At 40.2% G+C, this 27,361-nt stretch overlaps 1 protein-coding gene across 8 annotated transcripts; it reads right to left on the minus strand.

Moving 5' to 3' along the window:
- Positions 1–1,008: 1,008 nt before the first annotated feature.
- On the minus strand, positions 1,009–26,935 carry Prc1 (protein regulator of cytokinesis 1). 8 transcript variants are annotated; one of them, XM_077799878.1, is made up of 15 exons: positions 26,925–26,935; positions 19,112–19,244; positions 18,763–18,885; positions 15,517–15,750; positions 15,264–15,434; positions 13,866–14,015; positions 13,241–13,388; positions 12,107–12,243; positions 8,691–8,786; positions 7,034–7,180; positions 6,723–6,824; positions 3,907–4,017; positions 3,099–3,275; positions 2,734–2,775; positions 1,009–1,080 (listed from the first exon to the last, which is right to left on the minus strand). In XM_077799878.1, the coding sequence occupies exons 1-15, from the start codon at positions 26,933–26,935 to the stop codon at positions 1,009–1,011; spliced, it is 1,854 nt and encodes a 617-aa protein (XP_077656004.1). The 8 variants fall into 8 exon arrangements, with proteins under 8 accessions (XP_077656004.1, XP_077656003.1, XP_026243985.2 ...); XM_077799877.1 differs by having other exon boundaries at positions 2,734–2,772; positions 6,714–6,824; XM_026388200.2 differs by having other exon boundaries at positions 6,714–6,824.
- Between the last annotated feature and the right edge of the window lie 426 nt (positions 26,936–27,361).

Consider the following 27,361-nt stretch of genomic DNA (forward strand, 5'->3'; position numbering starts at 1 on the left):
ACATGACTAACAGCATGGCTTACACCTATAGACCAAGTCCACACTGGTAAGCTTTTGAGAACCATTTAATGTGTCAACAGTAGTACTGGCGCAGGCAGACAGTAAGAATAAATAATAGTGCTCTGGGAAGTGCAGTAGTGATGTTGAGGGTAGGTAAAGAAGGAGCCTCATCTGTGGAAGCTATAGCAGGAAAACGTCCCCAGTGGTGACATGTGCAAAGCTGCTCATCTCCACAACAGAAATGACCCAACCTACCCAGACGGCCTCCCAACTGGGCTGGCAGCTGCAGGGATAGAAGAACTTGGGCACAGGGGGGCACAGTGGACCCAGAGAGAATTCTGAAGAAACAGTCCAGAAAAGCATGTGTGTCACTCACACACACACACAAACGGATTGCACTGTATATATAACACACTGTACAATTTAACAAAGGTGCTCCTATCCTGTCATCTTTGGCACTGTATCAGGCCACCTCAAATGCTGACACACAGACATCCTCTTTGGGAGGAAGGCTGTCCTGATTGGTGGGGACAGGCCTTCTGGTGAGAGCAAAGCTATCATAGTTACATCATTAACTGAACACCCCTAGACAAAAAACAATGTTAATTGCTAATTACAAGTATACATGCCAAAATTACTTCATTTCTCATCCCCCAAGGTTGGGCCTAGTCAATCATTTTCTATACAACTTGGGTGATCGTGCTTTGAAAAGTAGAATCCTGGAGTAGAGAAAGAAATTAGGTCCCAGATGCCAATATTTGTACTTACAGCTATAAACTAAGTTTTAAAATATTTCTTGAGTCAAAAAATAAAAGCAACTCTCTGTGGACTCACTAAACCCATAACAGACTTTCAATCTGTCACTCTTGTTCATGTCTTTAAATTAGGCCCAAGGTAACAGAACCTGTCCAGGGTTTTAAGCACATTTAAAGAAAAACTAGAGCCACCCCCGTATAATAAGTCCAATCTATGCACAGGAAGCCACAGTGGCTGGCTGGTCAGGGTTTCTCAGGCGTGGATATTGGTTGAATTGAGGATTCGAGAAGTAGCTTCAGATTTGGAAGCCTTTGAAAGTTCTCGCTGTTGAAAAAATAAATAACATCAGTGGCAGTACTGCTCCTATCGTTCATGCCCTTCCTTTATAATCCTAGTTAAGTGTCAACAGAAAGTCCCCTGAGGAGTTTGAGACAGAGAGATCCCTAGTATGTTAGGAATAGGTGAGGAACTGAGCACATGCACACACATGCCCCAGTCGCCTTTCCTCTGCCAGTCCAGTCAAAACTTCACCCAAGAAATCCCTTATACTTTACAGAACTACTCTTGGAGTTGCCAAACTAAGTAAGCAACAAGCTTTGTTTTCATGAGCCCTTAAACAATGCGCCAGACCATGTATCTACCAATCCCTGGGGCTGAGGGCCTTGTAACCTGCTGGTGATTTGATCTCATGCTGGAGCACATGGCATAAAAGCAGAAAGTAAAGCTTTGAGTGACCCCTGAGAGAGACAGATATTAGTAGAGGTTAGTTTAGTCAGTGACTTTGGTGCTGCCTGGTGGAGTGTTATTAGCTTTAACAACCAAAACAAATGAATCCCCCCAAGATCAGCCATAGATAGGCAGTGGATAAAATGGGCCCCAAGTGGATAAAATAGGCCTTGGCTGAGCAAGCAAAAGAGAAAAACACGACCCTCTGTCCAGCACACAGCTGGCCAGAGTGGCACACTATTTCTATAGGTAGAACGACTACCAGGAATATAAACTGGAATAAACTGCCAGAATATGAAGCTGGCTTAAATGTTCCACACTAGCTATATAGCCCTGGACAAGTGTCCCATTCTCCATCCTTTTGAGAGAGAAGGCAGGGGTTGGGGTTGTGGCTCAGCGGTAGAGCACTTGCCTAGCATGCACAAGGCCCTGGGTTTGATCCTCAGCACCACATAAAAATGAATAAAAATAAAGGTATTATATCCAACTACAACTAAAAAATAAATATTTGAGGGGAAAAAAAAGAGAAGGCAGCTTAGGCTTTAACTCTGTATTCCCCAAAGGGTAAGGGGCAGCCTCACTTCTGTTTCATGGCAAGACGTGGAGGAGGAAGCTTGTTAAGGAAAGGCATTGCAGTAAAGTGTTAGTAAATGCAAAGCAGGATAGAAGGAGATAATCATTCTGGAAAAATTACTTTAATCCAGTGCTTCATAAATGCTTTAGCAGCTCAATGTGGTAGAAACAGGCAAATGTAGGGAAAAGACCAGTAGACAAAGTTTGAGATTCAGCCCTGTATTAGTAAGACATATACTCCAGTAAATAATCAGCACACAGGCCAAGAACCTCATTATAAGCAGCACACAGCTGGGGCTCCCCATCCCACATGATGGGGCCTCTATTCTTTCCAGCACATTCTAGGCCTTTGATATCACAACTGGGGAGAGTGAAGGTTTTCTTTTGTGAAATGATGTTTTTAAAATTCTTCACCTGACTTTAGATGGGGCTGAGAATCCAATTCAAGTCTGAACAAGTTTTTCTATTAGTCAGCAGGCTGACAGCCTATTATAGGAAACATAAGCCAGATACTTATTTTTGAAGTTTGTCATAGAATCCTTTTGTTAAAATAGTTCTGTAATAACACAGCTGAGATGATAGGTTAGTGCTGCCCTTTGCCCAGTTGAGAATGAAGCAAGGAGATGATAGACAAGTTTGGAAAAAGGGAACTGGACATGCAGGGGTTGCCATACAGACCTGAAGCCCAAAAGTGGAGCTGTCAGAGTGGGACGGATCCTTCTAAGAACAAAGAAGACAATTACCAAGAACTCCACCAAGAGAGCACCAGGGCAATGATTAGAGAGGGTCACCTCCTGCAGCCAGGGAGTGGTATTATCTTAAGCAGAAGGATCCAAGTTAATGTCTAGTTGCTACTGCCAACTTCCTATACATTTCCTTTCAGCCACCCCCACCCTCACCTTCCTCATGTCAAGGCAGGAAAGGGATTCTCAGCCTCCAAGGTACCTGTGCTGACCAGATAGCCTGGGTGCCCTTGGAAAGACAATGACTGCCCCAACTGTGTGCTCCCCAGAGACTGGTAGATATTAGAAAAGGTGAATTACCGCAAACTCAGAATAGGTGCTGGCAACAGAATTAATGCTGAAGTTGCGCTGGAGAGGGGTCGAGTCAGGGTACCCACCACTCAGGATGCTGCCATTCAACTCCAAGTTCTCTTTGTTGGCTCCATGCCTACCGGCACGGGGTGTTTTCTTTCCAGAACAAGTGGAACTGACCACTGGCTAGAGTAAGGAAAGAGATCCATATGTCACCTTAAGATGAATGTATAAGCACACACACAAACTCAAGAGCTAATATCACATTTATATGTCTATAATTTATACTTTTGATTTAAAAACTACTTTTGCTTAATGCTAGGCAAGAGCTCTACCACTACATTTTACCACTGAGATATACTCCTAGGCCCTTGAATTCTTAATGATTTTACAAAATACCTACCTTTGAGAATAGCCTGTAGGATAGCTAAATGGCTAAACATGTTTTGGCAGAATCCCCCTCTGTCTTGAGTATCTGTGTCTAGTGACCCAGTGTCATTGGGCTGGAACCCATGTATAGGGGAACCTAGCTTAGCATCAGCTGAAGACTGGACCTGAGCTCACAGAGACCACAAGACCATCACCTGACTTTTAGTCTCAACACAGTCCAGGGTTTTCATAGTACCAGAGAGGCTCGGTGACGTTTTTTCTCATTGTTAATTTTTTTTTTTTTTTTTTACTATTATCTAGTGATAATCTGACTTATGTCTGTCAACTCTGAGCATCTCACTGATAACCAAATTCAGGGAGATTAGAAATTAGGACATCTAGATTGAGGAATCTGGGTAACTAGGTGGTGCATACAGAGCTTGCTTACCTTGCTGCCAGAAGGAGGAAGTCGAGACACAGGGGAGCGGTAGACTGTCCCCCCAAAGACGGGCCTAATGCTACTATTGGCTGTAGCATTGGACATGGTAGTAGTGTTCAGCTAGAGAAGAACAGATACATTACTGATATTCAGCCTTTCCAGCAACCCATTTCTACCTAACAGGAAAAAGAATAGGGGAAATAGTCCAGGAAAGATGAGTCTACACAGTAAAGAACCTGCTGCATCTGATATATAGGACTCGAGGAAACGTGAAGTTTTCAAAGCCTGTTTATATCCAGCAGATGGAACTATAAAATAGTATAATCACTTATGGCATGAGACATTTATTATATGACCCAAACACTCTACCCAACAGAAATAAAAGCATATATCCATACGATACTTATTCATAAATGTTTATAGCAGTTTTATAGTCAAAAACCAGAAAGAATACTCAGCAGGAGAAACGGACAAGCAGATTATGATTTGTTTACAGAATGCAATACTGCTCGACAATAAAAAGGAATGGCCTATTGATACACGCAACACCAAGGATGAACCTCAAAGAAATCAGGCTAAATGAAAGAAGCCATACACAAAAATATGTACTTATGATTCTATTTATATTAAATGTTAGAAAATACAAAACTATTCTCGTGACAGTTAATTCCCTAGTTGCCAGGAGCTGAGGAAGGATAAAACTTACAAATATGCAACATTAAATCCCATACAACCATAATGTACCAGTTTAAAAAAAAAAAGTAGTAATCGAATAAAAAGCAAGGGAAAAAAACACTCAACGTCTGAAAATTTGTTCAAGTATTGACAGAGAGTGGAGCCAATCATAACACTTAAGACACTAACGAGCTGCCATTATCGTATTGGAATCAGACAGTGATTAATACAACCGGACTTTTGAAATATTTTACAGCATTCTTAGCAAGAGCTGTCTCACATGTCTTTTTTTTTTTTAAAGAGAGAGAGATAATTTTAATATTTATTTTTTAGTTTTCGGCGGACACAACATCTTTGTTTGTATGTGGTGCTGAGGATCAAACCCGGGCTGTATGCATGCCAGGCGAGCGCACTACCGCTTGAGCCACATCCCCAGCCCTCACATGTCTTTATATTCTTAGCATTGCTTCCAAAACAAATCATAGAATTTAGTCTTAGTGGTATAATTTATGTTTGTAAAAGTTTATCACATTTCCATAATAAAAAAGTATGTAGATCAAATAGAAAACTAATTTAATAAATGACAATAGTTTTTAAGAGGATAGAATATACAAGTAATAAAGAGTGTATATCTGAAGATAATTTGAAGCTATATAGGGTTTGATCCTCAGCACTACATAAAATAAACAAAAGTAATGTGTACAACTAAACAAATACTTAAAAAAAAAAAAAAGTCATATCATAACCCAGAAAATCCCAATGACTTGGGAGGCTGTGGCAGAAAGATTGCAAGTTTGAAGCCAATCTTGGTAACCCAGTGAGATCCAGTCTCAAAAAGGGGTGGTAGGGAATGGACTGGGGATATAGCTCAGTGGTAGAGTGTTTCTGGGTAGGTTCTATTCCCAATAGTGGGTGGGGGTGGAATAACAGGGAAAAAGGTTAAGAAAAATATCAAAATTAAATAATGTGACCTCTATTATGTAAAAATACACTATTTAGGACTAGGCTGGACATGGTGCCAATGCAGACCTGAAGCCCAAAAGTGGTAGGAGGATAGCAAATTTGAGGCCAGCCTTGGGAAAACTGGGTAAGACCTTGCATCAATATTTAAAGGATAGAAAGTAGCAAAGTCTGTAATCCCACCCACTCAGGAGGCTGAGGTGGTAAGATCTCAAGTTTGAAGCCAGTCTGGCAACTTAGCAAGACCCTATCTCCATACAAAACAAGGCTGAGGATGTAGCCCAGGGTGGAACAGTTGCCTACCATGCTCAAATCCCTGGGTTCAGCCTCCAGCACTGGGGGGTGGGAGCAAAAAGAACACCAAATATTTACAGTGGCTCTATTGTAGTTATATTATAATGATTTAAAAAATAATGCACCACCTTGGGGCTGGGGTTATAGCTCAGTTGATAGTGCTTGCCTCACATGCACAAGGCCCTGGGTTCGATTACCAGCACACCCCCCAAAAAAAGGAAAAAACTCCAACCAAACAAAAAAAACCATCTTATTAAAAAGAAAGTAAAATATGATTACTCCCTGACTTCCTGTTCTAGAGATTAAGGGATATTAAAAATCCCATTCATTAAGCATGAAAATTGTCTTTCACCCAGTACTGTGGGCATCTGGTAGAATTACAGGATGATGAACTTCTGAAAGTTTCATCATCAGAGAATGTTAGCAATTACTGGTCCCTAGGAGTTTAATGCCAGGACTCAACAAATGGCATACATCAAAGCTGGTCACTCCTTTACTGTTGTGATAAACCAATACTTTTTTTTTTTTTTTTTTTTTTTTTTTTTTAAAGAGAGAGTGAGAGAGGAGAGAGAGAGAGAGAGAGAGAGAATTTTTAATACTTATTTTTTAGTTCTTGGCGGACACAACATCTTTGTTGGTATGTGGTGCTGAGGATCGAACCCGGGCCGAACGCATGCCAGGCGAGCGCGCTACCGCTGAGCCACATCTCCAGCCCAGTGATAAACCAATACTAAAGATTAAACTACAGTCACCCATTTACTCTCAAATTCACTCAACCTGGAGAAGAAAACTGCTTTTCCAACTCAGCAGTACAGAGGGTGAGAGAGGACAAAGAACCCTATCTCCCCACTCCTTCACCAGCAGGGCTCCACAAAGGCCACATTTACCTTCCGCACTTTGCCTGGTGTGTTGGGAGCCAGTACTCGCCGCTTGCTAGGTGTCCGGGGAGCACTGCCATAGAGCATCTCTGCCTCTGTTTGCTTCTTGTTCTTTAGTTGCTGTGTGAAAGTCAGAAGCAACAGTGATGAATCCCAGTAAGAAGTGGTTTTAGGATGGGAACAGAAGCAGGGCTAGAAGTATAGAGCCAGGTCTGCAGCCTGAGTTAAAAGGAGCTGTTACAGACTACCTAATTCTTCCAAGAGATCTGACAGACATGCTACGATGCATAAACTATCTTCCTGTTTTCCCAATTTGTGTGTACACTTACTCTTTCCTGCTTGGCTCTCTCTTTCTCCAATCGATGCATCTCCCATTGTTCTGCCACATACTCCATGAATTTCTGCCCATTCACCTCAAATGTTTTTGACTGCTCCTGTTCCCACATTTCAATCCGTGCCTTCAACTCTTCTTCCAGCTGAGACCAGAAACAAGGACATGTTAGTTACTTTTAATCTTTGGGGTTGAAGCCCAAATGAAACGATTATCTTAAAGATTGACTACTGGGGATGGGGATGTGGCTCAAGCGGTAGCGCGCTCGCCTGGCATGCGTGCGGCCCGGGTTCGATCCTTCAGCACCACATACAAACAAAGATGTTGTGTCCGCCAATAACTAAAAAATAAATAAATATTAAAAAAAAAAAAAAAGATTGACTACTTAAGCTGGGTGCAATGGCACATGACTGTAATCCCAGCTACTCAGAAGAATGAGGCAGGAGGATTTCAAGTTCAAGATGAGCTTAGGCAACTTAGCAGAATCCTATCTCAAAGTGAAAAAGGTTTGGGTGTAGCTCAGTGGTTCAATCCCCAGTGCTACCACCACTGGGGAAAAAAAAAAAAAAAAAAAAAGATTTTTTTCCCTTTCCACAGCATTAGCATTCTAACTTCAGGGAGCTAGACCCATGGGGCTTCAGGTCAGAGTGACCAGAGATGGTTCATTTACAACACACAGAAAAGTAGAAGAAGGCAAGAACCCATAGTCTGAATACTGACATTTTGATGCCTGAAGCTGGAAATAGCATCAGTAAAATCAGTAACATTAACCAGACAGTGATTAATGTAAGCATAAGCATAAGCATGACTATGGAACCAGATTATCTGGGTTTCAGTCTGGACTCTTCCTCTTACTAGCTGTGAAAAGGGCAAGTTACCCCTTATTATCTGTAAAAACAATATCAACCTAAAGGGATATTGTCATATATATGAATAAATGAAAACATCTTGAAATAGTAACAACTCAAAAAAAATGTGAAACATTACTATTATTAACATAGAAAATAAAGCCCACAGTACTTTCTCAAAAGCTTGCCTATATTATGGGCTAAAATGTTGCCCAAAATTCATTTTGAAGTCCTAACCCCCAACACCTCAGAATGTAAGTGTTATCTGGATGGTCTTTTAAAAAAAGTAGTCCAGGGCTGGGCGTATAGCTCAGTTGGTAGAGTGCTTGCATCATAAGCACAAGGCTCTGGGTTCAATCCCTACCACCACCAAAAAAAAGGGTAGTTGAGTTAAAATGAGGTCATTAGGGTGGGCCCTAATTCAATCACTGATGGTAATTAGGACACAAAGACACAGAGGAAAGGTTATGTGAAGATCCAATCATAATCTGTCATCTATAAGACAAGCAGAGGCCTCAGAAGAAATCCAGCCCTGCCAATGACATCTTGAATCTCAGACTACTGGCTTCAAGAATTGTGAGAAAGTAAATTTCTGTAGTATAAGCCACCTAATTTGTAGTCTTTAATTTGGCGGTTCCAGCAGACTACACCTTGGTGTTCGGTGGCTCTTTGCTTACACTGAAGGCCCAATGCATAAACTTTGGAAGAGAAGACATTTCTGGGGCAAATTAATACAAAGCAAAGGACATACAAAAAATTAAAGTATCTCAAGAGCCAAGTGCCAAAAACTCTTAGCAACAATATTACCTTAGGGAGTGTTTTCTGGAGCTTGGCTCGCTGCTTTTCTTCTTTTAGAAGGTTTCCTCCTCGGTTTACAAATCGACTTGGATCTGAAGCTTTTCTCTGTGAAAAATACATTTTATTTAATGATAGTATAACCTAGGATAGTCAGACCAATTACTCCTCCTAAGCCCTTATAACATAATGTATATTATTAAATTGACCTGTAGAGTTTCACATTCTTGTCCACATTTAGTCATTAGAAATGATGGCATTTTAAGCCATGGGCACTCCTGGGCATATGCAAGATCATCAACTGGGGGTAGGAAAACTACAAGCTTCCTTCAATCTAAAAAACAACAGATAAATATAACAGTTACTATAGGAAGCCATCCGGAAATGACGAGGACCTTTTTTTTTAGCATTGCAACCGATGAGGGGGTAGATCTGGCACTGGGAGCTTCACATGGCAGACGCACGGGGATAGATCACCCGAAGCGAGTGAACTCCCCTTCTCTACCAGAAAGGTCCCTCGCAGCACCTATGGGCATAACCCACTAGGAACTGATCAGCTTTCTTGCCCCCACCTCTTTCCTGTTTTGGTGAAGAACTTTCTTTTTTTTTTTTTTTTTTAAGAAAGAGTGAGGGGGGGGGGAGAGAGAGAGAGAGAGAATTTTTAATATTTATTTTTTAGTTCTCGGCGGACACAACATCTTTGTTGGTATGTGGTGCTGAGGATCGAACCCGGGCCGCACGCATACCAGGCGAGCACGCTACCGCTTGAGCCATATCCCCAGCCCCTGTTTTGGTGAAGAACTTTCTATCGAAAGCCTTTGATGTTTTCCAATATAAATAAAGCAAATGTGGGCTCCTTTCTTTGTTAGAAGCTGGACCCATCTAGTTAGCTTTGTCTGTGTCTACCCCCTCATTGAAACTACTTTCTGTGTTCTGTGGTCATTTCGCTATTCTAGCTTTTATTTTTCAGCCAGCCCATCCCACCCAAGGGAAACCCATTCGCTAGCCCATGCAAGATGTGGGCAAGAAATGCCACTAGTTCCCTTCCTTGGTTTGGATTATCAGATGATGTTATATTAAAATACAAGGTGAGGAGGGATGGGCAGGCCTAAACTCAGGGCTTATTGTGATGCCTCTGCTTGAGCTTGTATTTCTAGCATACTGGCACAGAATGCAGCTTAAATGCACGTAGCCAGGAAATTTGCAGATAATCTGGGTTTCACTAAATTAACCTTCACAAGATAAACAAAAATTTAGAGGGCTGGGGTGTAGTTCAATGGCAATGCGTGAGGTCCTGGGTTCAATCCTTGGGCCTCAGTAAATAAGTGTGAAATGAGAAGCTCTGGGTTCACATTCCAACACTGCCCTCCCCCCCAAAAAGTTTTTCTTGCCTGTAATCCCAGCAGCTCAGGAGGCTGAGACAGGAGGATCCCAAGTCCAAAGCCAACCTCCGCAATGGCAAGGCACTAAGCAACTCAATGAGATCCTGTCTCTAATAAAATACAAAGTTGGACTGGGGATTTCCTCAGTGTTGACTGCCCCAGAGTTTAAAAAAAAAAAAAAAAAAAGTTTCTCATTTTTCTTAAATGTCTGGCTTTTGTTATTTTATAATGTATACACAGTAATTTTGAGTATATAACTAGTCATTATAAATTGGGGGAATTACTGCTGGGCAGTGGTGCAAGCCTGTAATCCCAGCAGCTCAGGAGGCTTAGGCAGGAGGATCATTAGTTCAAAGCCAGCCTCAGCAAAACTGAGGCACTAAGCAATGCAATGAGAGTCTGTCTCTAAATAAAAGTAGGGCTGGGGATGTGGCTCACTGGTTCAATCCTGAGTTCAATCCCCGGTACCAAAAAATAAATTAAAATTTTTAGGGGCTGGGGTTGTGGCTCAGCAGTAGAGTGCTAGCCTAGCACGTGTGAGGCCTTGGGTTAGATCCTCAGCACCACATAAAAATAAATAAATAAAATAAAGGTATTGGGTCCAACTATAACTAAATAAATTAAAAAATAAATATTTAAAAATAAAAAATGAAATAAAATTTTAAATCAGGGGAATTACTTAAAGAATGGTGCAGATAACTAGAAGCATTCTTGATAATACGTAGACCAAACTATTTCTCTTCAAGAGTGCTTGACAGGTCATAACTTATTAACAACAATAGCATGGCATAAGTAACTCCTTTATTTTTCTCACGTGTGGTGAGTTACACAAGGCTACTGCTTTAGCTATGTTCATATTTACTCCTCCTCCTCCTCCTGGTTTTCACCCAGAAAGTCTTGCCAGGTTCTCTCCATCTGAGTCCTAGTTTCCTGCCTATAAACTTGAAACTTGAAAGAGTTCAGCTTAAAAGTCTACAGACCCTTATGAATGCTAATAGAGTCAGCATGAACCTAATAACAATTTTCTCCTTAAATTTTGTGCTGTTGGTGCTTCATTTCTCTCACCCCAATCCCAGCCCTGAATTCTAAAATGCTGTTTGTGCTATCTGTGAGAAGGAATTCAGAGAATACAAATTCATTCTGATATCTAGTTTTCTAGGAAAACAGCAAAAGTAGCAATAGTAGAGAAGTTAGTTGACTTCCTTAGTAAGAGAACCAGAATTTGCCTGGGACAGCATTACTCAGACTTACTTAAACACAAGTGAAGAGAGACTGGGAGGAGCCCTTAATTCAGGGTCAAGAGGGTAATGCCACCTTTGTTCTTTCTCTACCAGGCTGCCTGAAATGTGGCCTTTCAGGTGGGAGCTCTAGCAACCAGTTTGGCCCTGAGGACGAGGTCCTCACTTAGTGGTGGGGAGCCCAGAGCTGGAGAAGCCTGCTCTATCCACATCTGGGCTTCCTTCAAGCAAGAAACTTCTATCTTCTTTAAGCCATTAATTTATAGGACATTAGAAACCTGGTAACTGGGCTTGCTTGCTATTTTTCCCCCAAAGCTGGGGATTGAACCCAGGGTCATATCTATGCTAGGCAAGCATTCGCTCACTGAGCCATATCTCCAATGCAGGGCATGTTTTCTCAACCCTTCATTTCACTCTTAAGAAAGCAGACAAGTAGCCAGGCACCATGGCACATGCCTGTAATCCCAGAAGCTTGGGAGGCAGAGGTAGCAGGATTGAAAGTTCAAAGCCAACCTCAGCAACAGTGAGGTGCTAAGCAATGCAGCAAGACCCTGTCTCTAAGTAAAATACAAAAATGGCTAGAGATGTGGCTCAGTGGTCGAATGCCCACTCCTGAGTTCAATCCCTAGTACCAAATTAAAGCAGGGGCTGGGATGGTGGCTCAGCAGTAGAGCGCTCCCCTAGCATGGGCGGGACCTGAATTCAATCCTCAGCACCACATAAAAAATAAAGGCATTGTGTTGTGTCCATACACCTAAAAATAAATATTAAAAAAAAAAAAAAAAAAAAGCAGACAAATAGGGCATACCTCAAACTCTAAGAAAAGCTTCCAGCTCTCTTCCCATTTCTGGACACCTTCAAAGAGTTCTTTATGAACTTCATAATAGTTTCTTAACCGCACAATCTCAGCATCATGTAGTTGGAGCAGATTTTCTGTGTAGTCCTCTGCAACATAAAGACCCAGTAGTTAAAAATTAAAATTACTCAGGACTGGGGTTGTAGCTCAGTGGTGAAGTCCTTGCCTAAAACACTGGGTCTGATCCTCAGAACCACATAAAAATGAATAAAGGTATTATATTCATCTTCAACTAAAATTTTTTTTAAAAAATTAGTAATAATATCCCAATTTACTATCCACAACTTCCCTAAAATGGAAATAGGTATAATATATATATTTTAAATAATATAGAAGTGGCTAATAAAAAATAAAAGCCAGGACTGGGGGTGTAGTGCTAGGCATTTACCTAGCATGCATGAGGCCCTGGGTTTCATTCCATGCACAATGGAAGAGAAAAAAATAAAAAGCTGGGCATGGTGGTGCGTGCCTATAATCCCAGCAACCCAGGAGCCTAAGGTAGAAGAATATTAAGTTTGAGGTCAGCTTAGGCAACTTAGTGAGACCTTGGTCTCAAAACAAATTTTAAAAGGGATGGGATGTAGCTCAGTGTTAAAGCCCCCCCTGGGTTCAATCCCCAGTACTGAAAAAATAAACCATCAATAAAATAATATGTTTGTCATAATTAGCCTGAGGGGACTAAGTAACTAGGGTATGGACAAAGAGTAGTCTCCAAAATCTGTGTTATCTCTGCCTTACCCAGACAATAAAGGATCAGGTCACAAAAACTGTCTAAAAACTTGTTGAATTTAGTTAGTACAGCTTCATTTTATGTTCAGTTCAGCCTGGAATTCCACTGGGCTCTAGGAGTCAGACTCCTCTAGGCTCAAACAGGCTAATGCATTTACCTGCTATATGCCTCTGAGTTAAGCTGATCAACATTTATGTCCCTTACTGTCCTCATCTCCCGACATAAAGATCACGTGAGATAATATTGTTAAGAATTGGCTGTATCTATTCAGATAAGGAAATAGAGGCTTCCTGGTGAGTGTCTGGGTTTATAAAAGAGCAGTGAGTAGACCACATGAAATTCACTGCTGTACTAACCAGCATAGTAAGGGGCAAAAGCTCGTCTCTGCTCCTGGCTATAAAAACACTGGTCCCAATACTGAGCCAGCTCTATTCGAATTGCCTCAATCACTTTCTTCATGTTTTGCATTTTCAGTTCTTCGAGCCGATCCACTTCTAATTGCAGCTGAAAGAAAAAGACATATTAAAGGTATTCACCATACTTTCATATTCACTTAGATTAAAAGTTCCCCCTTTTTAGTTGTTTTTGTTTCCTTTAGGGTACTGGGGATTGAACCCAGATATGCTTTACCACTGTTACATTCCCAGCCCTTCTTATTTTTTGAGACAGGTCTCACTAAGTTGCAGAAGCTGGCCTCAAACTTGTGATCCTCCTGCCTCAACCTCCTAAGTCACTAGGATTATAGATGTACCCTCGGTGCTTGGTATTTTGCCTTTTAAAATAAAATTATAACACACAATACTCTGTAACAATCATATTATAGGAGCCAGAATACAGAAGATAGAAGATAAGCAGGCCATTTCCCCCTTTTCTGACACTTTTAAGAGTAGGCAGGCCCAAGGGAGAAATAGGTAAGGATGTTGGACTAGACTCAGGAAGACTACAGAAGACTGCTTACCCAGCACCCATTCAGTTTCTTACCGCTTTCCTGACCTTGGCTTTTGACCCAGTCATAACCATTGCCACAGCTTCTCTCTCTTCTTCAGGTATCTGCAATCTGTCCCAGAGTTCCCGGATTTGAGCACGAAGTCCCTCACACACTGCTTCATTTTGTGATTTTTGCATTTCCAGCTGTATCAAGGAAAGGCTGTGGTTAAAGCAATAGTAACACACAAAAGGCTAGTCCTCTGCAGCAAGGAATGTCTGGACCCAAATTAAGAAGAAGCATTTATACTGTGATTCCCATTTTTTTTTTTTTTTTTTTTGGTACCTGGGATTGAACTCAGGGGCACTTAGCCACTGAGCCACATCCCCAGCCCTATTTTGTATTTTAGAGACAGGGTCTCACTGAGCTGCTTAGTACCTGGCTTTTGCTGAAGTTGGCTTTGAACTCGCAATTTCCTACCTCAGCCTCCTGAGCTACTGGAATTATAGGTGTGCACCACTGTGCCTGGCTTCCCAAGAGAAATTTTTGATGCATTCTGAACATAAGATGTAAGGCTGTCACTATGGGAGGATCTCAGACCTCAAGAACAGGATTCCAATGTTGAATTGAAAGTTTTTTCAATCAAACAGTATGCTTGGGGCTGGGGATTACAGCTCAGTGGTAGAGCGCTCACCTATCAAGCTTGAAGCCTTGAGTTCAATCCCCCATATCATCAAAATAAATGAATGAATAAATAAATAAATATAAAAATAATTATTTAAAAAACAACTATGTATATCAAATGGATGTCATTTCATCTGATTGTAATTTCATATTCTTAGAATATTTTATCTCTTATTTACTTATAAATTAAGGTGTGTGTGTTTTTTTTTTTTTTAATTCTTTTTTAGTTGTAGATGGACACAGTATATTTATTTATTTTTATGTGGGCATCACATGTGTAAGGCAAGCGTTCTACCACTGAGCTACAACCCCAACCCCAAGGTTTATATTTTTTTAAAAAAGAAAAAAATCAGGGCTTGGGGTAGAGCCCAGTCGTAGAGCACTTGTCTAGCATTTTGAGACCCTCAGGGTTCAATCCTTAGTACCAAAAAAATAAAACCGAGGGCTGGGGATGTGGCTCAAGTGGTAGCGCGCTCGCCTGGCATGCGTGCGGCCCGGGTTCGATCCTCAGCACCACATATGTTGTGTCCGCCGAGAACTAAAAAATAAATAAATATTAAAAATTCTCTCTCTCTCTCTCCTCTCTCTCTCCTTAAAATAAATAAATAAATAAATAAAACCGAGATCATATATCCTAAGTTACTATTTTTATTCTCCCTTACTCTCTTAATGTACATTGGCACTTATTTAAGACAGAAGGAAAAACTGCCAGTTTTTTCAAGGTGCTACACACTATTGAGATCCAGGGTCTTAATTTGAGAAGATATTACCTGCCGCAGCAACTTTTGTAGTGTTGCAATATTCTCCAAAGACAAACAAAAGGCATCTTCATCTTCACACACCACATCTCTTTCAAAGCTTGTGTCCGGTGTGTGATCTAATTCTTCCATACACAGTATGATCTGTCTCTTTATGTTGACAAACTCTTCACGCCTAGATGCCTATTAAAAAAAAAATAATGATTAAAGTAACCTATAGGAAGGCCAGAAGGACTTTTGGGAAGTATAAATGCAGGTAGTATACCTTTGTTTCCCTCAGTGTTGCCACATGTTGTCTGAACTGGTTCAGTTCTTCTAAAGTGGGAACAGAAGTATTGTCAATGTCATAGTGGGGCATGCAAAGAATTTCACACAATTCTTGATCTTGTTCCTGAAGTAGCTTCAGTTCCTGTTTTCTCTCCTTTTTCTGTTTTCGCATCAATTCTACCTGAGTGCGCAAATCTTTTTCTAGTTGCAAGATAGTTGTTTCTCCTTCTTCCTGTATAAGACAGTATACCAATGATACAAGGTTTCAAGTAATTCTTTCACAGGAATCACTTGAGAAGGACAGTAGAAGAGAATTGATAGACTTTCAGTTAAATTTACAAATAAATCAACTCATAACCAATAGAATATGGCACAAAGAAGAACTCCTAAGGAAGGTCCCAAATGAGGAAAGGTTAATAGATACTAGGTCACTTTTTATAAAAATAAAGGTCAATTGACAACTAAAAAAATGTTTTAAAAAATTTTTTTGAATTAAGTACAGATAAGTCACCAACTTAACAGTTTCTCTCTTTCTCTTTTTTTTTTTTTTTTTTTTGGCAGGGGGTACTAGGGATTGAACCCAAAGACATTCAGTCATTGAGCCACATCCCTTGCCCTTTTTTATTTTGAGACATGGTCTCACTAAGTTGGTGAGGCTGCTTTGAACTTGAGATCCTCCTGCCTCAGCCTGCCAAACCTCTGGGATTAAAGGTGCTAGGATTACCAGGCTTAATTCCCCCTACCCCCTGGTGCTTTAACCAATGAACTACACTTCTCTATCCCTTTTGATTTTGAGATAGGGTCTCACTAAATTGCTGAGGTTGGCCTTCAATTTGGATCCTCCAACCTCAGTAACTGGGATTATAGGTTGCGCCACCACGCCTGGCTATGTTAGATTATTTTGCCCAACTCCAGGCTATGTAAGTGTTCTGAGCACAAGTAAGGTAAACTAGGCTAAACTTTATTCAGCAGGTTTAGTCTGATAGCATGCATTTTTTACTTATAATAGATTTATTGCATGTAACCCTATTTTAAGTTGAGAAGCATCTGTACACTCATACTGTTCTACAACCATCAACTTCATCCACTTCCAGAAGTTACATAATCTTGTAAAACTGAAACTGTATTTAATAAAAAGTCTTCATTCTCTGCCTCCACCCCCAGCTCATCACAACCACCATTCTACTTTGTGTCTCTATGAATTTGATAGATACCATAGCACTTTTGCAAGAAACATATTGGTTGAAAAGCTGGCTTTGAGTTAGCAAGAAGGTATCTATATCTAGCTTCAATGAGCGTGATGCCTATATCACTGCTACTCAGGAGGCTAAGAAATGGGAATCGCAAGTACAAGGCCAGCCTCAGCAACTTATTGAGACCATGTCTTAAAATAAGAAGTACTGGGAATGTAGCTCAGTGGTAAAGCACTCCTGGATTCAATCCCCAGCACCCACCTCAAAACAAAACCAAACCTTAATAATCTCATGAATATCACCTTACCAATAAAAATAAATTTAGTGGTCCCTGCGCTACTCTTAACTGACAAAAGGAGAAGGGGGGGTTATATGTTCTATAAACTTATACAACTTCATTTAACATTAGTAAAATAGGAACTGTCATAATTTCAGGGAGAATGCCACTATATACCTAACTTTTCACCCAATTTCACATTAAAAGTTCAAAAAACAGACTAAAGCCAGCTTAGTGGCTCACACCTGTAATCCCAATACCTGAGGCAGGAGGATTATAAATTTGAGGCCAGCCACAGCAACTTAGCAAGGCTCTGTTTCAAAAAATAAAAAAGGGGGCTGAGGATGTGGCTCAAGCGGTAGCGCGCTCGCCTGGCATGCACGGGGCGCTGGGTTCGATCCTCAGCACCACATACAAATAAAATAAAGATGTTATGTCCACTGAAAACTAAAAATAAATATTAATAAATAAATAAATAAATAAAAGGGCCAAAGATGTACCTCTGGGTTCAATCCCCAGTACCCTCCCCAACCAAAAAAAGGCTAAAGAAAGAGAAATTGATATTCCAAAAAAAAAAAAAAAAAAAAAAAAAAATCAATTATTTTTATGTCATTTACACTGATTCCAAGAAATCCCACTGATGTCATGGTCTGCCTGATTTCTCTGCCGCTAGGTATGAATTATCCCCAACCCTTTAAAGATGGAATCAGACTAGGAGAGAGACTATCTAAACACACAGGCAGTTCTTCCTGTAACAGCAAGAGGGACCAGAGAACCTTATTAGTACATCTTTACCTAGCCAAGCTCCATCTGTTCTTTCACAATTCTAACACTGTTTTCACTAGCTCTAAGCAGAGCTGTTTCAGCACCCTGTCTCTTGATATCCTCACTCAAATCCCTGACTTATGTTGGACCACATACAGCTATCTCTCAGCTACCTACACTGATAATCATGGCCTGCTGAGCTAGATATGTTCTCCTGGTTTTTGAGACATTTCTTCTGAGGGAGCCCTCTGGCTGATTCAGTGGCATACAACTTTGGAGTAGGAAAAGAACCACAAAGGTTGAATTTTGGGGTAACTTTTCCTTTTATCACTAGTTACTTTTGCTTCCTAGGTACCTCTTTTCATTTTCTCTCAGAGAAAGAATAGCATAATATTATCTGTGCCTACCTTTTTCTCCAAGTCAATTTTTTAAAAAATTAATATGCTCTACAAAGCAGAACTACAGCAAGAATCTTCTTTCTTTTTTAATTTTAATTTATTTATTATTATTATTTTTTAAATAATTTCGTATGTTGAGGATTGGTGATTTTCTTTTTTTAAAATTTTCTTTTATTTTTATGTGGTGCTGAGGATCGAACCCGGGGCCTCACACGTGCTAGGCGAGCGCTCTACCGCTAAGCCACAACCCCAGCCCTCTTTTTAAAATTTTTGTATATTTTTTTAGTTGTAGATGAACAAATATATATATATATATATATCTGAGGATTGAACTCAGTGCCTCACACGTGTGAGGCACGGCTTTGCCACTGAGCTACAGCCCTAGCCCCAAGAAGCTTAGTTCTGATCACCTATTACTTTTTCCATTTCTTTTTTATTTATGTTCTCTACATAAATAAAAAAATCACTTTATAGAACTAATTGGCCAAGTACCATGCTCTCCCCATTTTTCCAGTAAAAACCCTATAAGGAAGACTTCTGTCTACAGTCCAAAGTCATTGCTTCTTCCTAAATCTCAAACCCAAGCTGGATACCCCCAAACTGCCATGTACCTGAAATGGCTCAACATGTAACTCACTGCACAGGGTGTTCAACTCTTTTTGGCAGATGGATATGCTTTTGATAAGCCTTTCCTTCAGGCTCTCTTCTTCAGCAATCATCATATCCAGAAGATCCTATAAAAGAGAAAATAATCCATATAAGTTTAGAGCCACAGAAGAAAACACCAACACCAAAATGTTCATAATACAAAATATCAAGAAAAGGCTTAACAAACGAACAAAAACAGGAAAAGCCTAAGAACAAAACAGGAAAAGCTTATAATATCCTAGTGTAGGTGATCATATTTTTCAGATGAGACACCAGCATCCTTATGCCTTACAGCAGTATTACTCAACTCACCTTGATATGCTTCTTTACAACCTCAGTTCTTTGTAACCTTTGGTCCTCTGGAATCCCAATCAATTCCCATATTTCTCGAAGGTGATTTAGGGCTTTCTGGAGACATACAATGGACTCCTCTGCAAGTACCTCACTGAAAAACAAAACAAAACAAACTCACCTGTTACATCAATCTTTGCCTACAGACTAAAAGTAGTATTTTCAGGAACTAAATAGACTATCTTTTCAGCAGCTTTAAAGCTGAATTTAGCTTAATTCACCTCTGACTATTCCTTTTTCCTTCTCCCCCCGTACAAGCCAAACAAAATGCAATATCACAATCCCCTTCATGGAAATTCACTCTTTGAATGGTACTCAGAATCTGGGTTTTCATTGATGATTCTACTTTTAACAGTATAATAATCACAAATGCTTTTATTAAAGAAAAATTAGGCAAAATGTCAGCAAAATAAACTAACATGAGTTTGCTGTTAAGAAGCAAGTGATTAATTATTATTATTATTTTTTCGAGGTACAAGGCAAATTCAAGGCCTTGCATATATGACAGGCAAATATTCTGACCTACATTCCCAGCCCCTTATTTTTAATTTTTATTTTTTTTAAGATGTTGATGCACCTTTATTTTATTCATTTATTTATACGTGGTGCTGAGAATCAAATCCAGTACCTCATACGTTAGGCAAGTGCTCTACCACTGAGCCTCAACCCCAGCCCCAGGCCCTCAACTCTTTAATTTTAAACAGAATATAACTAAGTTGTTGAGACTGGCCTCAAACTTGTGATCCTTCTGCCTCAGCCTCCTGAGTAGCTAGGATTACTGAGTGCATCACCACGCCAAGCCTGATCTTATTCTCAAATTACAACTAGTGACCCAAAGAATGGCTAAAATTACTAAGATGAATATCAATGTTGATAAAGATGTAGAAAAGCTGAACTTTCATACATTGCTAGTAAAGTGTATAAATCAGTACAACCATGTTAATATATATTAGCAACATCTATTAAAATTGAACTCATTGTGGTGGTGCAATCATCCTAGCAACTATCATCCCAGCAACTTGGGAGGCTAAGGCAGGAAGATCACAAGTTTGAGGCCAGCCTCAGCAATTTTCAAGGCCCTAACTTAGACTCTGTCTCACAATAAAAATAAAAAATAAAAAGGACTGGGGATGTAGCTCAGTAATAAAGCACTCCTGGGCTAAATCCCAGGTACCAAAAATAAACAACAAAAACTGAACACAAGCCAGGCATACTAGCACACATAATCCCAGAGAATCAGAAGGCTGAGACAAGAGGTTCACAATTCAAGGCCAGCCTGGGAACTTAGCAAGATACTGTCTCAAAATAAAAAAAAAAATAATAAAAATAAAAAGAGGTTAGGACATAGCTTAGTAGTAGAGTACCCCTGGGTTCAATCCCCAGTAATGAAAAGGAAAAGAAAAGGAGCAAGGTACATGCAACATTAATAAAGCTAAAACATTTAATTACGCTAAGTGAAAAAAGTCAAACCCTACATATCATAATGATTCCATTTTATAACATTCTAGGAGAGATAAAAATTTAGTAAAAGAACCAAGCAGGGTGGCACACACCTAAAATGATTCAGAAGGCTAGAAGATCCCAAATTCTGAGGCCAGCCTCAGCAACAGCCAGATCCAGTCTCAAAAAATTAGGGCTGGGGTTGTGGCTCAGTGGTAGAGCATTTGCCTCACATACATGAAGCACTGGGTTCAATTCTGAATACCACATATAAATAAATGAATAAAATAAAGGCCCATCAACAACTAAAAATAAAATAAAATAAATTAAAAAAAAGGGCTGGGGTGTAGGTGTGTCTCAGTGGCTCAGCGCTCCCTGGGTTCAACCAACAGTACAAAAAACAAACAACTTTACTGAAAAAGCAAATTAATTTCTTGAGATCAGGGAAGATCAACTGCAAAAGAGCAATAGAAACTTTTTGGGGTGATTAAATGGTCCTAGACCTTGATGGAAAATATATAATAGTATACAATTAAAACTGAACATGTCAAATGAGTTAGGTTTATTATGTGTAAATTATACTGTAAATCTTTAGAAAAATAGATAAACCATAAGAAAAACTTCAGAAGCTAGGTACAATGGCACACATTTGTAATCCCAGCAATTTGGGAAGCTGAGACAGGAGGATCATGAATTCAAAGCCAGCCTCAGCAGGTTCCTGAGTAACTTAGCAAGATCCTGTCTCAAAACAAAAAGAGCTACAGATGTGACTTAGTGGTTAAGCATCTCTGATTGGGCACAGTGGAACATGACTATAGAGGCGGGATAACCACAGGATGGAGACCAGACTGGGCAACTTAGACACGAATTGGTGTGAATATACTATGTATACGACCAGAGGTATGAAAAATTGTGCTCTATATATGTAATAAGAATTGTAATACATTTTGCCGTTATATATAAATTTAAAAAAATACAGCTAACATAATGGTAAAATTGTGATTTATCTAATGTCAAGAACAAGACAAAGATGCCTACTTTAACCACATCTTACCGGAAGTATTAGACATTTAAATAAGCCCCCCCCCCTCCAAAAAAAAGGAATAAAAGAAATAAAGATCAGTAAGAAAGTCATAACACAATCTATTGTCAGATGGTGGTGTTTTATTTAAAGTCCTAAGGAATCTACAAAACAACAACAAAAAAACCCTGTCTCAAACTAAAAAAAATAAAAAAAAAAAAAATGAGAGGCTGGGGATGTGGTTCAGTGGTACAGCATTTGCCTGGCATGTGTGAGGCACTGGATTAGATTCTCAGCACCACATAAAAATGAATAAATAAAACAAAGGTATTAAAAGAAAAAAGACATAGGGGAAGGGAAAAATTAGGATGAACAAAGAAACCAGACAAGCAAGCATGTATCACTGTGTGATTGCCATCAATATAAAGTTCAAAACCTGGGGCCCAAGGTGTAGCTCAATGGTAGAGTGCCTGCCTAGCATGCACAAATCCCTAGGCTTAATCCCCAGCACCAGGGAGAGATGCAGTTCAAAACGAGGCAAAACTAACCTATGCTCTCAGGAATCAGGAGAGTGGTCCCCTTGGTTCTAAAGAAGGAATGATTGGGAGAGGCCACAAAGAAGGCTTCTGGGATACTTACACAGGTGTATTAACTTCGTTAACATTTCTACATGCATACTATTCTTCTATTACAAAAGTTTACTTTAACTAAAAAATTGTTTATCCCAAATATGTATTTAACTGGCATCCTGTATTTTATCTTTAAAAATTATAACCATTTGTCTGTTTTACAAAATATTTAAACAACAGAGAGGTCTTTCCTTTAGAAACAACAGGATAACAAAGACTGCCTGGGCACCAGAGAAACTAGACACTAGATGTGCTCTGATCCACTAGCCTAGATCTAGAACCTGGGAACATTCACAAAAACCTTCAGACATTTCTCTAGCCATGAAATCCCATTTTAAAGTTGCCTGTTCCTGAAGAAAATTCTATGCAAATACCAGTTGCCTATACCAGACAGCCAGTATCAATAACCTGATATAATCTAGTGCTTCAAAGAATTTACTGTGCTTCTTTTATTTTAGAAATGTTAGCAGGTAATAAAGCATTTATTTAATATGATCTCAGTGAACTAAAGTGCAGCTAAAGAACTTCCCCAGGCAAAGACTCTTCACACTTCAATAACAAGGAGAAACAAGTCAAGATCCTACTATAAATAACTCTCAGGAGCTAATCTGTGGTCAATATTTGGTATGAATGTAACCCTCATGGTTTGCACACTTAGCTCCTTTCATCTGCCACAGTGTCCTCTGGAAAGCTATGAACTTGTCATAAACAAAGACAGGGACCACCATGTCTTTACCATCTTCATTTTACCGGACCCTAATACATAGAAGTTGTTTGATAAATGTAAAACAAATGGCTTTGAATTCCTATCAAAGATTCCAGATCCATCAGAATTTATGCACTTTCAGATCCTGACAATCAGATTTATAGGCAAGAACTTGTAATGAAAGTAAAAAGTGATCATTTCCCCCCCCCCAACAGTAGAAAATCCAGTACAATGGGCAAAGAATTTGAGAAGTCATTTCTCCAAAGATATACCATGGCAAATAAACACACAAAAAGATGAGCAACAATGTTAGTTATTAGGGAATTGCAAATCAAAGCCACAATGAGATACCATGGCATAGCCACCAAGATTCCTATATTTAAGACAAATGTAAAGTATTGGTGAGAAACTGGAACCCTCATACACTGCTTATGGGAATGCAAGATGATGATACAGCTCTTCAAAAACGGGTCTGTCAGGTTCTAAACAGTTAAACATTGTTATCATGCAACCCCAATATCCATTACTAGATATTTACCCAAGAGAATTAAAAAGATGACCATACAAAAACCTGTTCAGGAATGTTTATAGCAGCATTACTTATAATAGCCAAAAAGTGAAAACACCACAAATGGGTAAATAACATGTAATGTATCAATACACTGGAATATTATCAGGCAATACACTTTGAAAACATTATCCTAAAGGAAGCAAGTCACTAAGGATCACATAGTTACGATTCATTTGAATTATTCCTTTGTGTGAATTACCCAGAATAGAAAAAATAGTTGTGAATATGTAGACCATAGGCTAAAAAGATGATTGACCACTAATGGGGTTTTGGAAGAATGCTGAAAATATTCTAAAACTGCAGTGATAATTACACAACTCTGAATATTCTAAGAATCACTGTATACTTCATGAAGGTAAATTATGTAGTATGTGATATCAGAGCTGTTATTCAAAACATCTGACATATAATCTGATTTTGATTTAGTGACTTCTTTGAAAAACTTAAAAATCTTTGCTAATTAGTCATACAAGTTACTTTTTTTTTTAAAGAGTGAGTGAGAGAGGAGAGAGAGAGAGAGAGGGAGAGAGAGAAATTTTTTTTAATATTTATTTTTTAGTTCTCAGCGGATACAACATCTTTGTTGGTATGTGGTACTGAGGATCGAACCCGGGCCGCAAGCATGCCAGGCAAGCGCGATACCGCTTGAGCCACATCCCCAGCCCCTGAAATTTCTAAAGATCCTTGTTAGGGCAGTTCACATGACAGTACAAATTTCAAAGAATTAAGAATTAAAAAAATAACATACCAAGCCATGGGTTTGAACCCTAGCAATACAAAATAAAATGTTTTCCTCTCTTCTCAACATTTAAGTTGTACCAATTTTTTCTTTTTGTTTGCATTACTTGGCACCTCTCTTATATTTCAGTGTGTTGCCATTCACACTGCCTTCAAAAGAGCCATATCCCACCCTCCTTAGCTCTCCTCTCCTACCACATGGGTCCAGGTCACCATCTATCATCTCTTACCTATATGTCAATGGGCTCTTAACTGGGCTTCCAATTTGAGCCAAAGCCTCCTTAAGTTTCCAGTCAGTACAGGTGGAGCACAGGGTTCCATTCAGCACCCTCCAGGGACTTCTCATCCCACTCAAGTTAAAGACTTGGCCTTTCCAGAAGCCCAAGGAACCCAATTCCATTTGATATTCATTTTACCTTCTGACACCAGCACTGACTCTATCTACTCTAGTCACAGTGGCCTTCTTGCTCTCTGGAACATCCCATATTATACCGAATAAGGGCATTTGTGTTTACAGTTCCCTCTACCTGGACCCCTCTTCTTCCCTCAGATGCTGCACAACTTGGTTCCTCACTTTAGGTCTTTACTCAAAGATCACCTTCTTAGGAGGCCTTTCCATGATCAAGCTGCAACTACTTCTTCCTATGCTTTCTTTTTTCGGACCAGAGATGGAACCCAGGGGCATTCAACCCCTCGGCCCTGAACCACATCCCCAACCCTTTTTGAGAGTCTGTACAATGGATTGAGCCCTGGGGTGCTTTCTACATTCTCACTCCTTTTTTTGGTGTTGCTGTTTTGAGTTAGGGTCTCCCTAAATTGCTGTGACTTGCCTCAAACTTGCCATCCTCCTGCTTCAGCCCTCAGTCTTCCAGCTGCTGGGATTAAAGGCCTGTGTTACCACACTAGCTGTTTATTACCTTTCTTTTCAGAATGTAACTCCTAAGAGGGCAAGGATGTCAGGTTTTTCTTTTTTTTGCCACACTATCCCCAATATTTGAATTGTACTTTGTACATAATATACATTCAAGAAGTATTCTGAAAGAATAACCTGTAGATTTTAAAAAGTTGTATGACTTGAAGATGCTTCAGAGCTATCATTGTGATCCTTGCTAAATGGTTCCCTAAAAGGAGCAAATCTATTTTTTTTCCTTAGAATACATCACTAAATAACTGAAAGTGAATAAAAAATACACAAGGACACAAAAGTTGTAAAAAGAACCATTTTTTCCAGTCTCTTGAACCTAAGTCACTAGACTGGAAAAGATTTCAAGTGTTCTTCTCTACATGATTGCCTACTTTCAGTCAACCTTCACTGAGTTACTTCCTTGTTTTTTGCCCTGGACAGTGGTAGACTCTGGAAAAGGTCTGTGAAAACTCCTGTACAACCTGTTTCAGGATCCATAATCATAGTTAATTCAGTGAAAATCTGACACTCATTGTTTCTGAGGCCTATTTCTCATATCCCTTTCCAAAAATGAATACCTGAAATTCACAAGTACCCCCAAAAACCTAGCTTTGGGTTAGAGGAATCCTAGTTGCCCTTTTAAAAATCTAATTATAACCATTCAAGGGGAACTTTTTTCCACCTTCATTCAATCACTTGAATACAGAAGATACCTGAGCTATCCATAATGAACTGTGAATAAGATTTTCCTTTAAATGCGATTTAAAATTTTACTAGTCCTCAGAATGCACCATTAAATGCACAGCAGTTTTAAGATAATTTCCTTTAGATAATAAGATTATTTGTGGAACTAGGACGTATCTCGGTGGAAGAGTGCTTGCTTAGCACGCTGGAAACCCCGGGTTTGATATTCCCAGCACCAATAGGTGGGTTAAAAAGTTATTTGCAATCCACAACCTTATAATACTAAGTTTGTTTTGGCAAGGGTATTAATGATTTAAACCTAATTCCCTAATTCCTATTCCCCTGAGGACAAGCATTTGGAAAAGCCTGATCAGAATTAGTAATCATGGAACCAAGAACCTTAGTGTAATCAGTTTAACCAATTAACTACAAATTATTTAATACGGAATACGCACAATACTTAACCCACTACTTTCCGAATGTAAACATCTGTATGATTTAAACACACAACTCCTACACAGATATTGTTCTTATTTTGGAATCGGGAAAATGCATTCGACCTCTTGCCCAATTTCACACGTCTAATCGGATTTCAAACTGAACACTCCCTCCCCAGCAACGCTGCGGAAGCTGTTAAAACGACCATAAGAGAATTCCATCATCAGTTCTTTAATTTGCAAGGAAACTAAGCCGTCTTTCCAAATAAGTAAAGCGTTAACATCGCAGGGCGAATACAACAGAAAGCAAAAGATGTTTTTAAAACTTCACGACTTTAAGAAATGTGAAGCCACAGACCGAGGTTTTGAGGCGGCCTTCGGTGCGAAGGAGCTGCACCTGAGGCGCTGCGGGGCGGGCTCCCGCCGCCAGCCTCAGTCCCAGCTCAGCTGCTCCGACGCCGCGCTCATACACGACCCGGGGGTGAGGCTGCGGGACCTCAGAGCAGCGCGTCAGGCTCGAACGTGCACCCGCTAGCCGCGGGTTGACCGGACACCCTAGTCCCAGCCGAGGGGCCTCTCGGACACCGCACCAGCCCAGTACCCGGGACAGGCGTCGCTCCCTCCCACCACATCTCGACTCGCACCTTCTTCTCATGGCGGACGCTCCAAGCAGTCCCAGGGAATCGAGACCCCCGACCTCCTTCACGCGGGTACGAGCGCAGAAACCAGCAACACACACCGAAGATCTCGCTGTGGGTAGCCGCTCCGCGAGCCGTTGGGCCCCGCGGAATTTCAAATTGAGCTCCGAGGCGGAGCAGCCACGCGATTGGTGCGGCTTCCCATCATTCCTCACGAAGCCCCGCCTCATCCCCGCCCCTTCGCCAAGGCGGACTACCTCGCGGGTCGGTCTCCGCCCTAGCAGGAGCTGCGCACTGAGCGTGGGAAGTGCAAAGGGAGAGCATGTTGGGCGGATCTCACTGTCTGCGCGTGCGCTCGGCCGCGGCTGGCTCTACTAGACCAGCTATAGCCCTGAAGTGCATCCTTTCAGAGCTTATGATGTCATCCGAGCCCCATCCGACGC

Source organism: Urocitellus parryii, chromosome 6, assembly GCF_045843805.1.
Source record: "Urocitellus parryii isolate mUroPar1 chromosome 6, mUroPar1.hap1, whole genome shotgun sequence".
Taxonomy (NCBI): domain Eukaryota; kingdom Metazoa; phylum Chordata; class Mammalia; order Rodentia; family Sciuridae; genus Urocitellus; species Urocitellus parryii.

Bases quoted from the DNA above. Each gene is read 5' to 3' on its own strand.
- Prc1 (XM_026388200.2), bottom strand. The intron at 7,181-8,690 runs GTAATATTGTTG...TTCTGGTCTCAG, and splicing joins TCCAGAAAACACTCCCTAAG to CTGGAAGAAGAGTTGAAGGC. The intron at 1,081-2,733 runs GTCTGTATGGCA...TTTTTTCAACAG, and splicing joins GCTCCACTTTTGGGCTTCAG to CGAGAACTTTCAAAGGCTTC.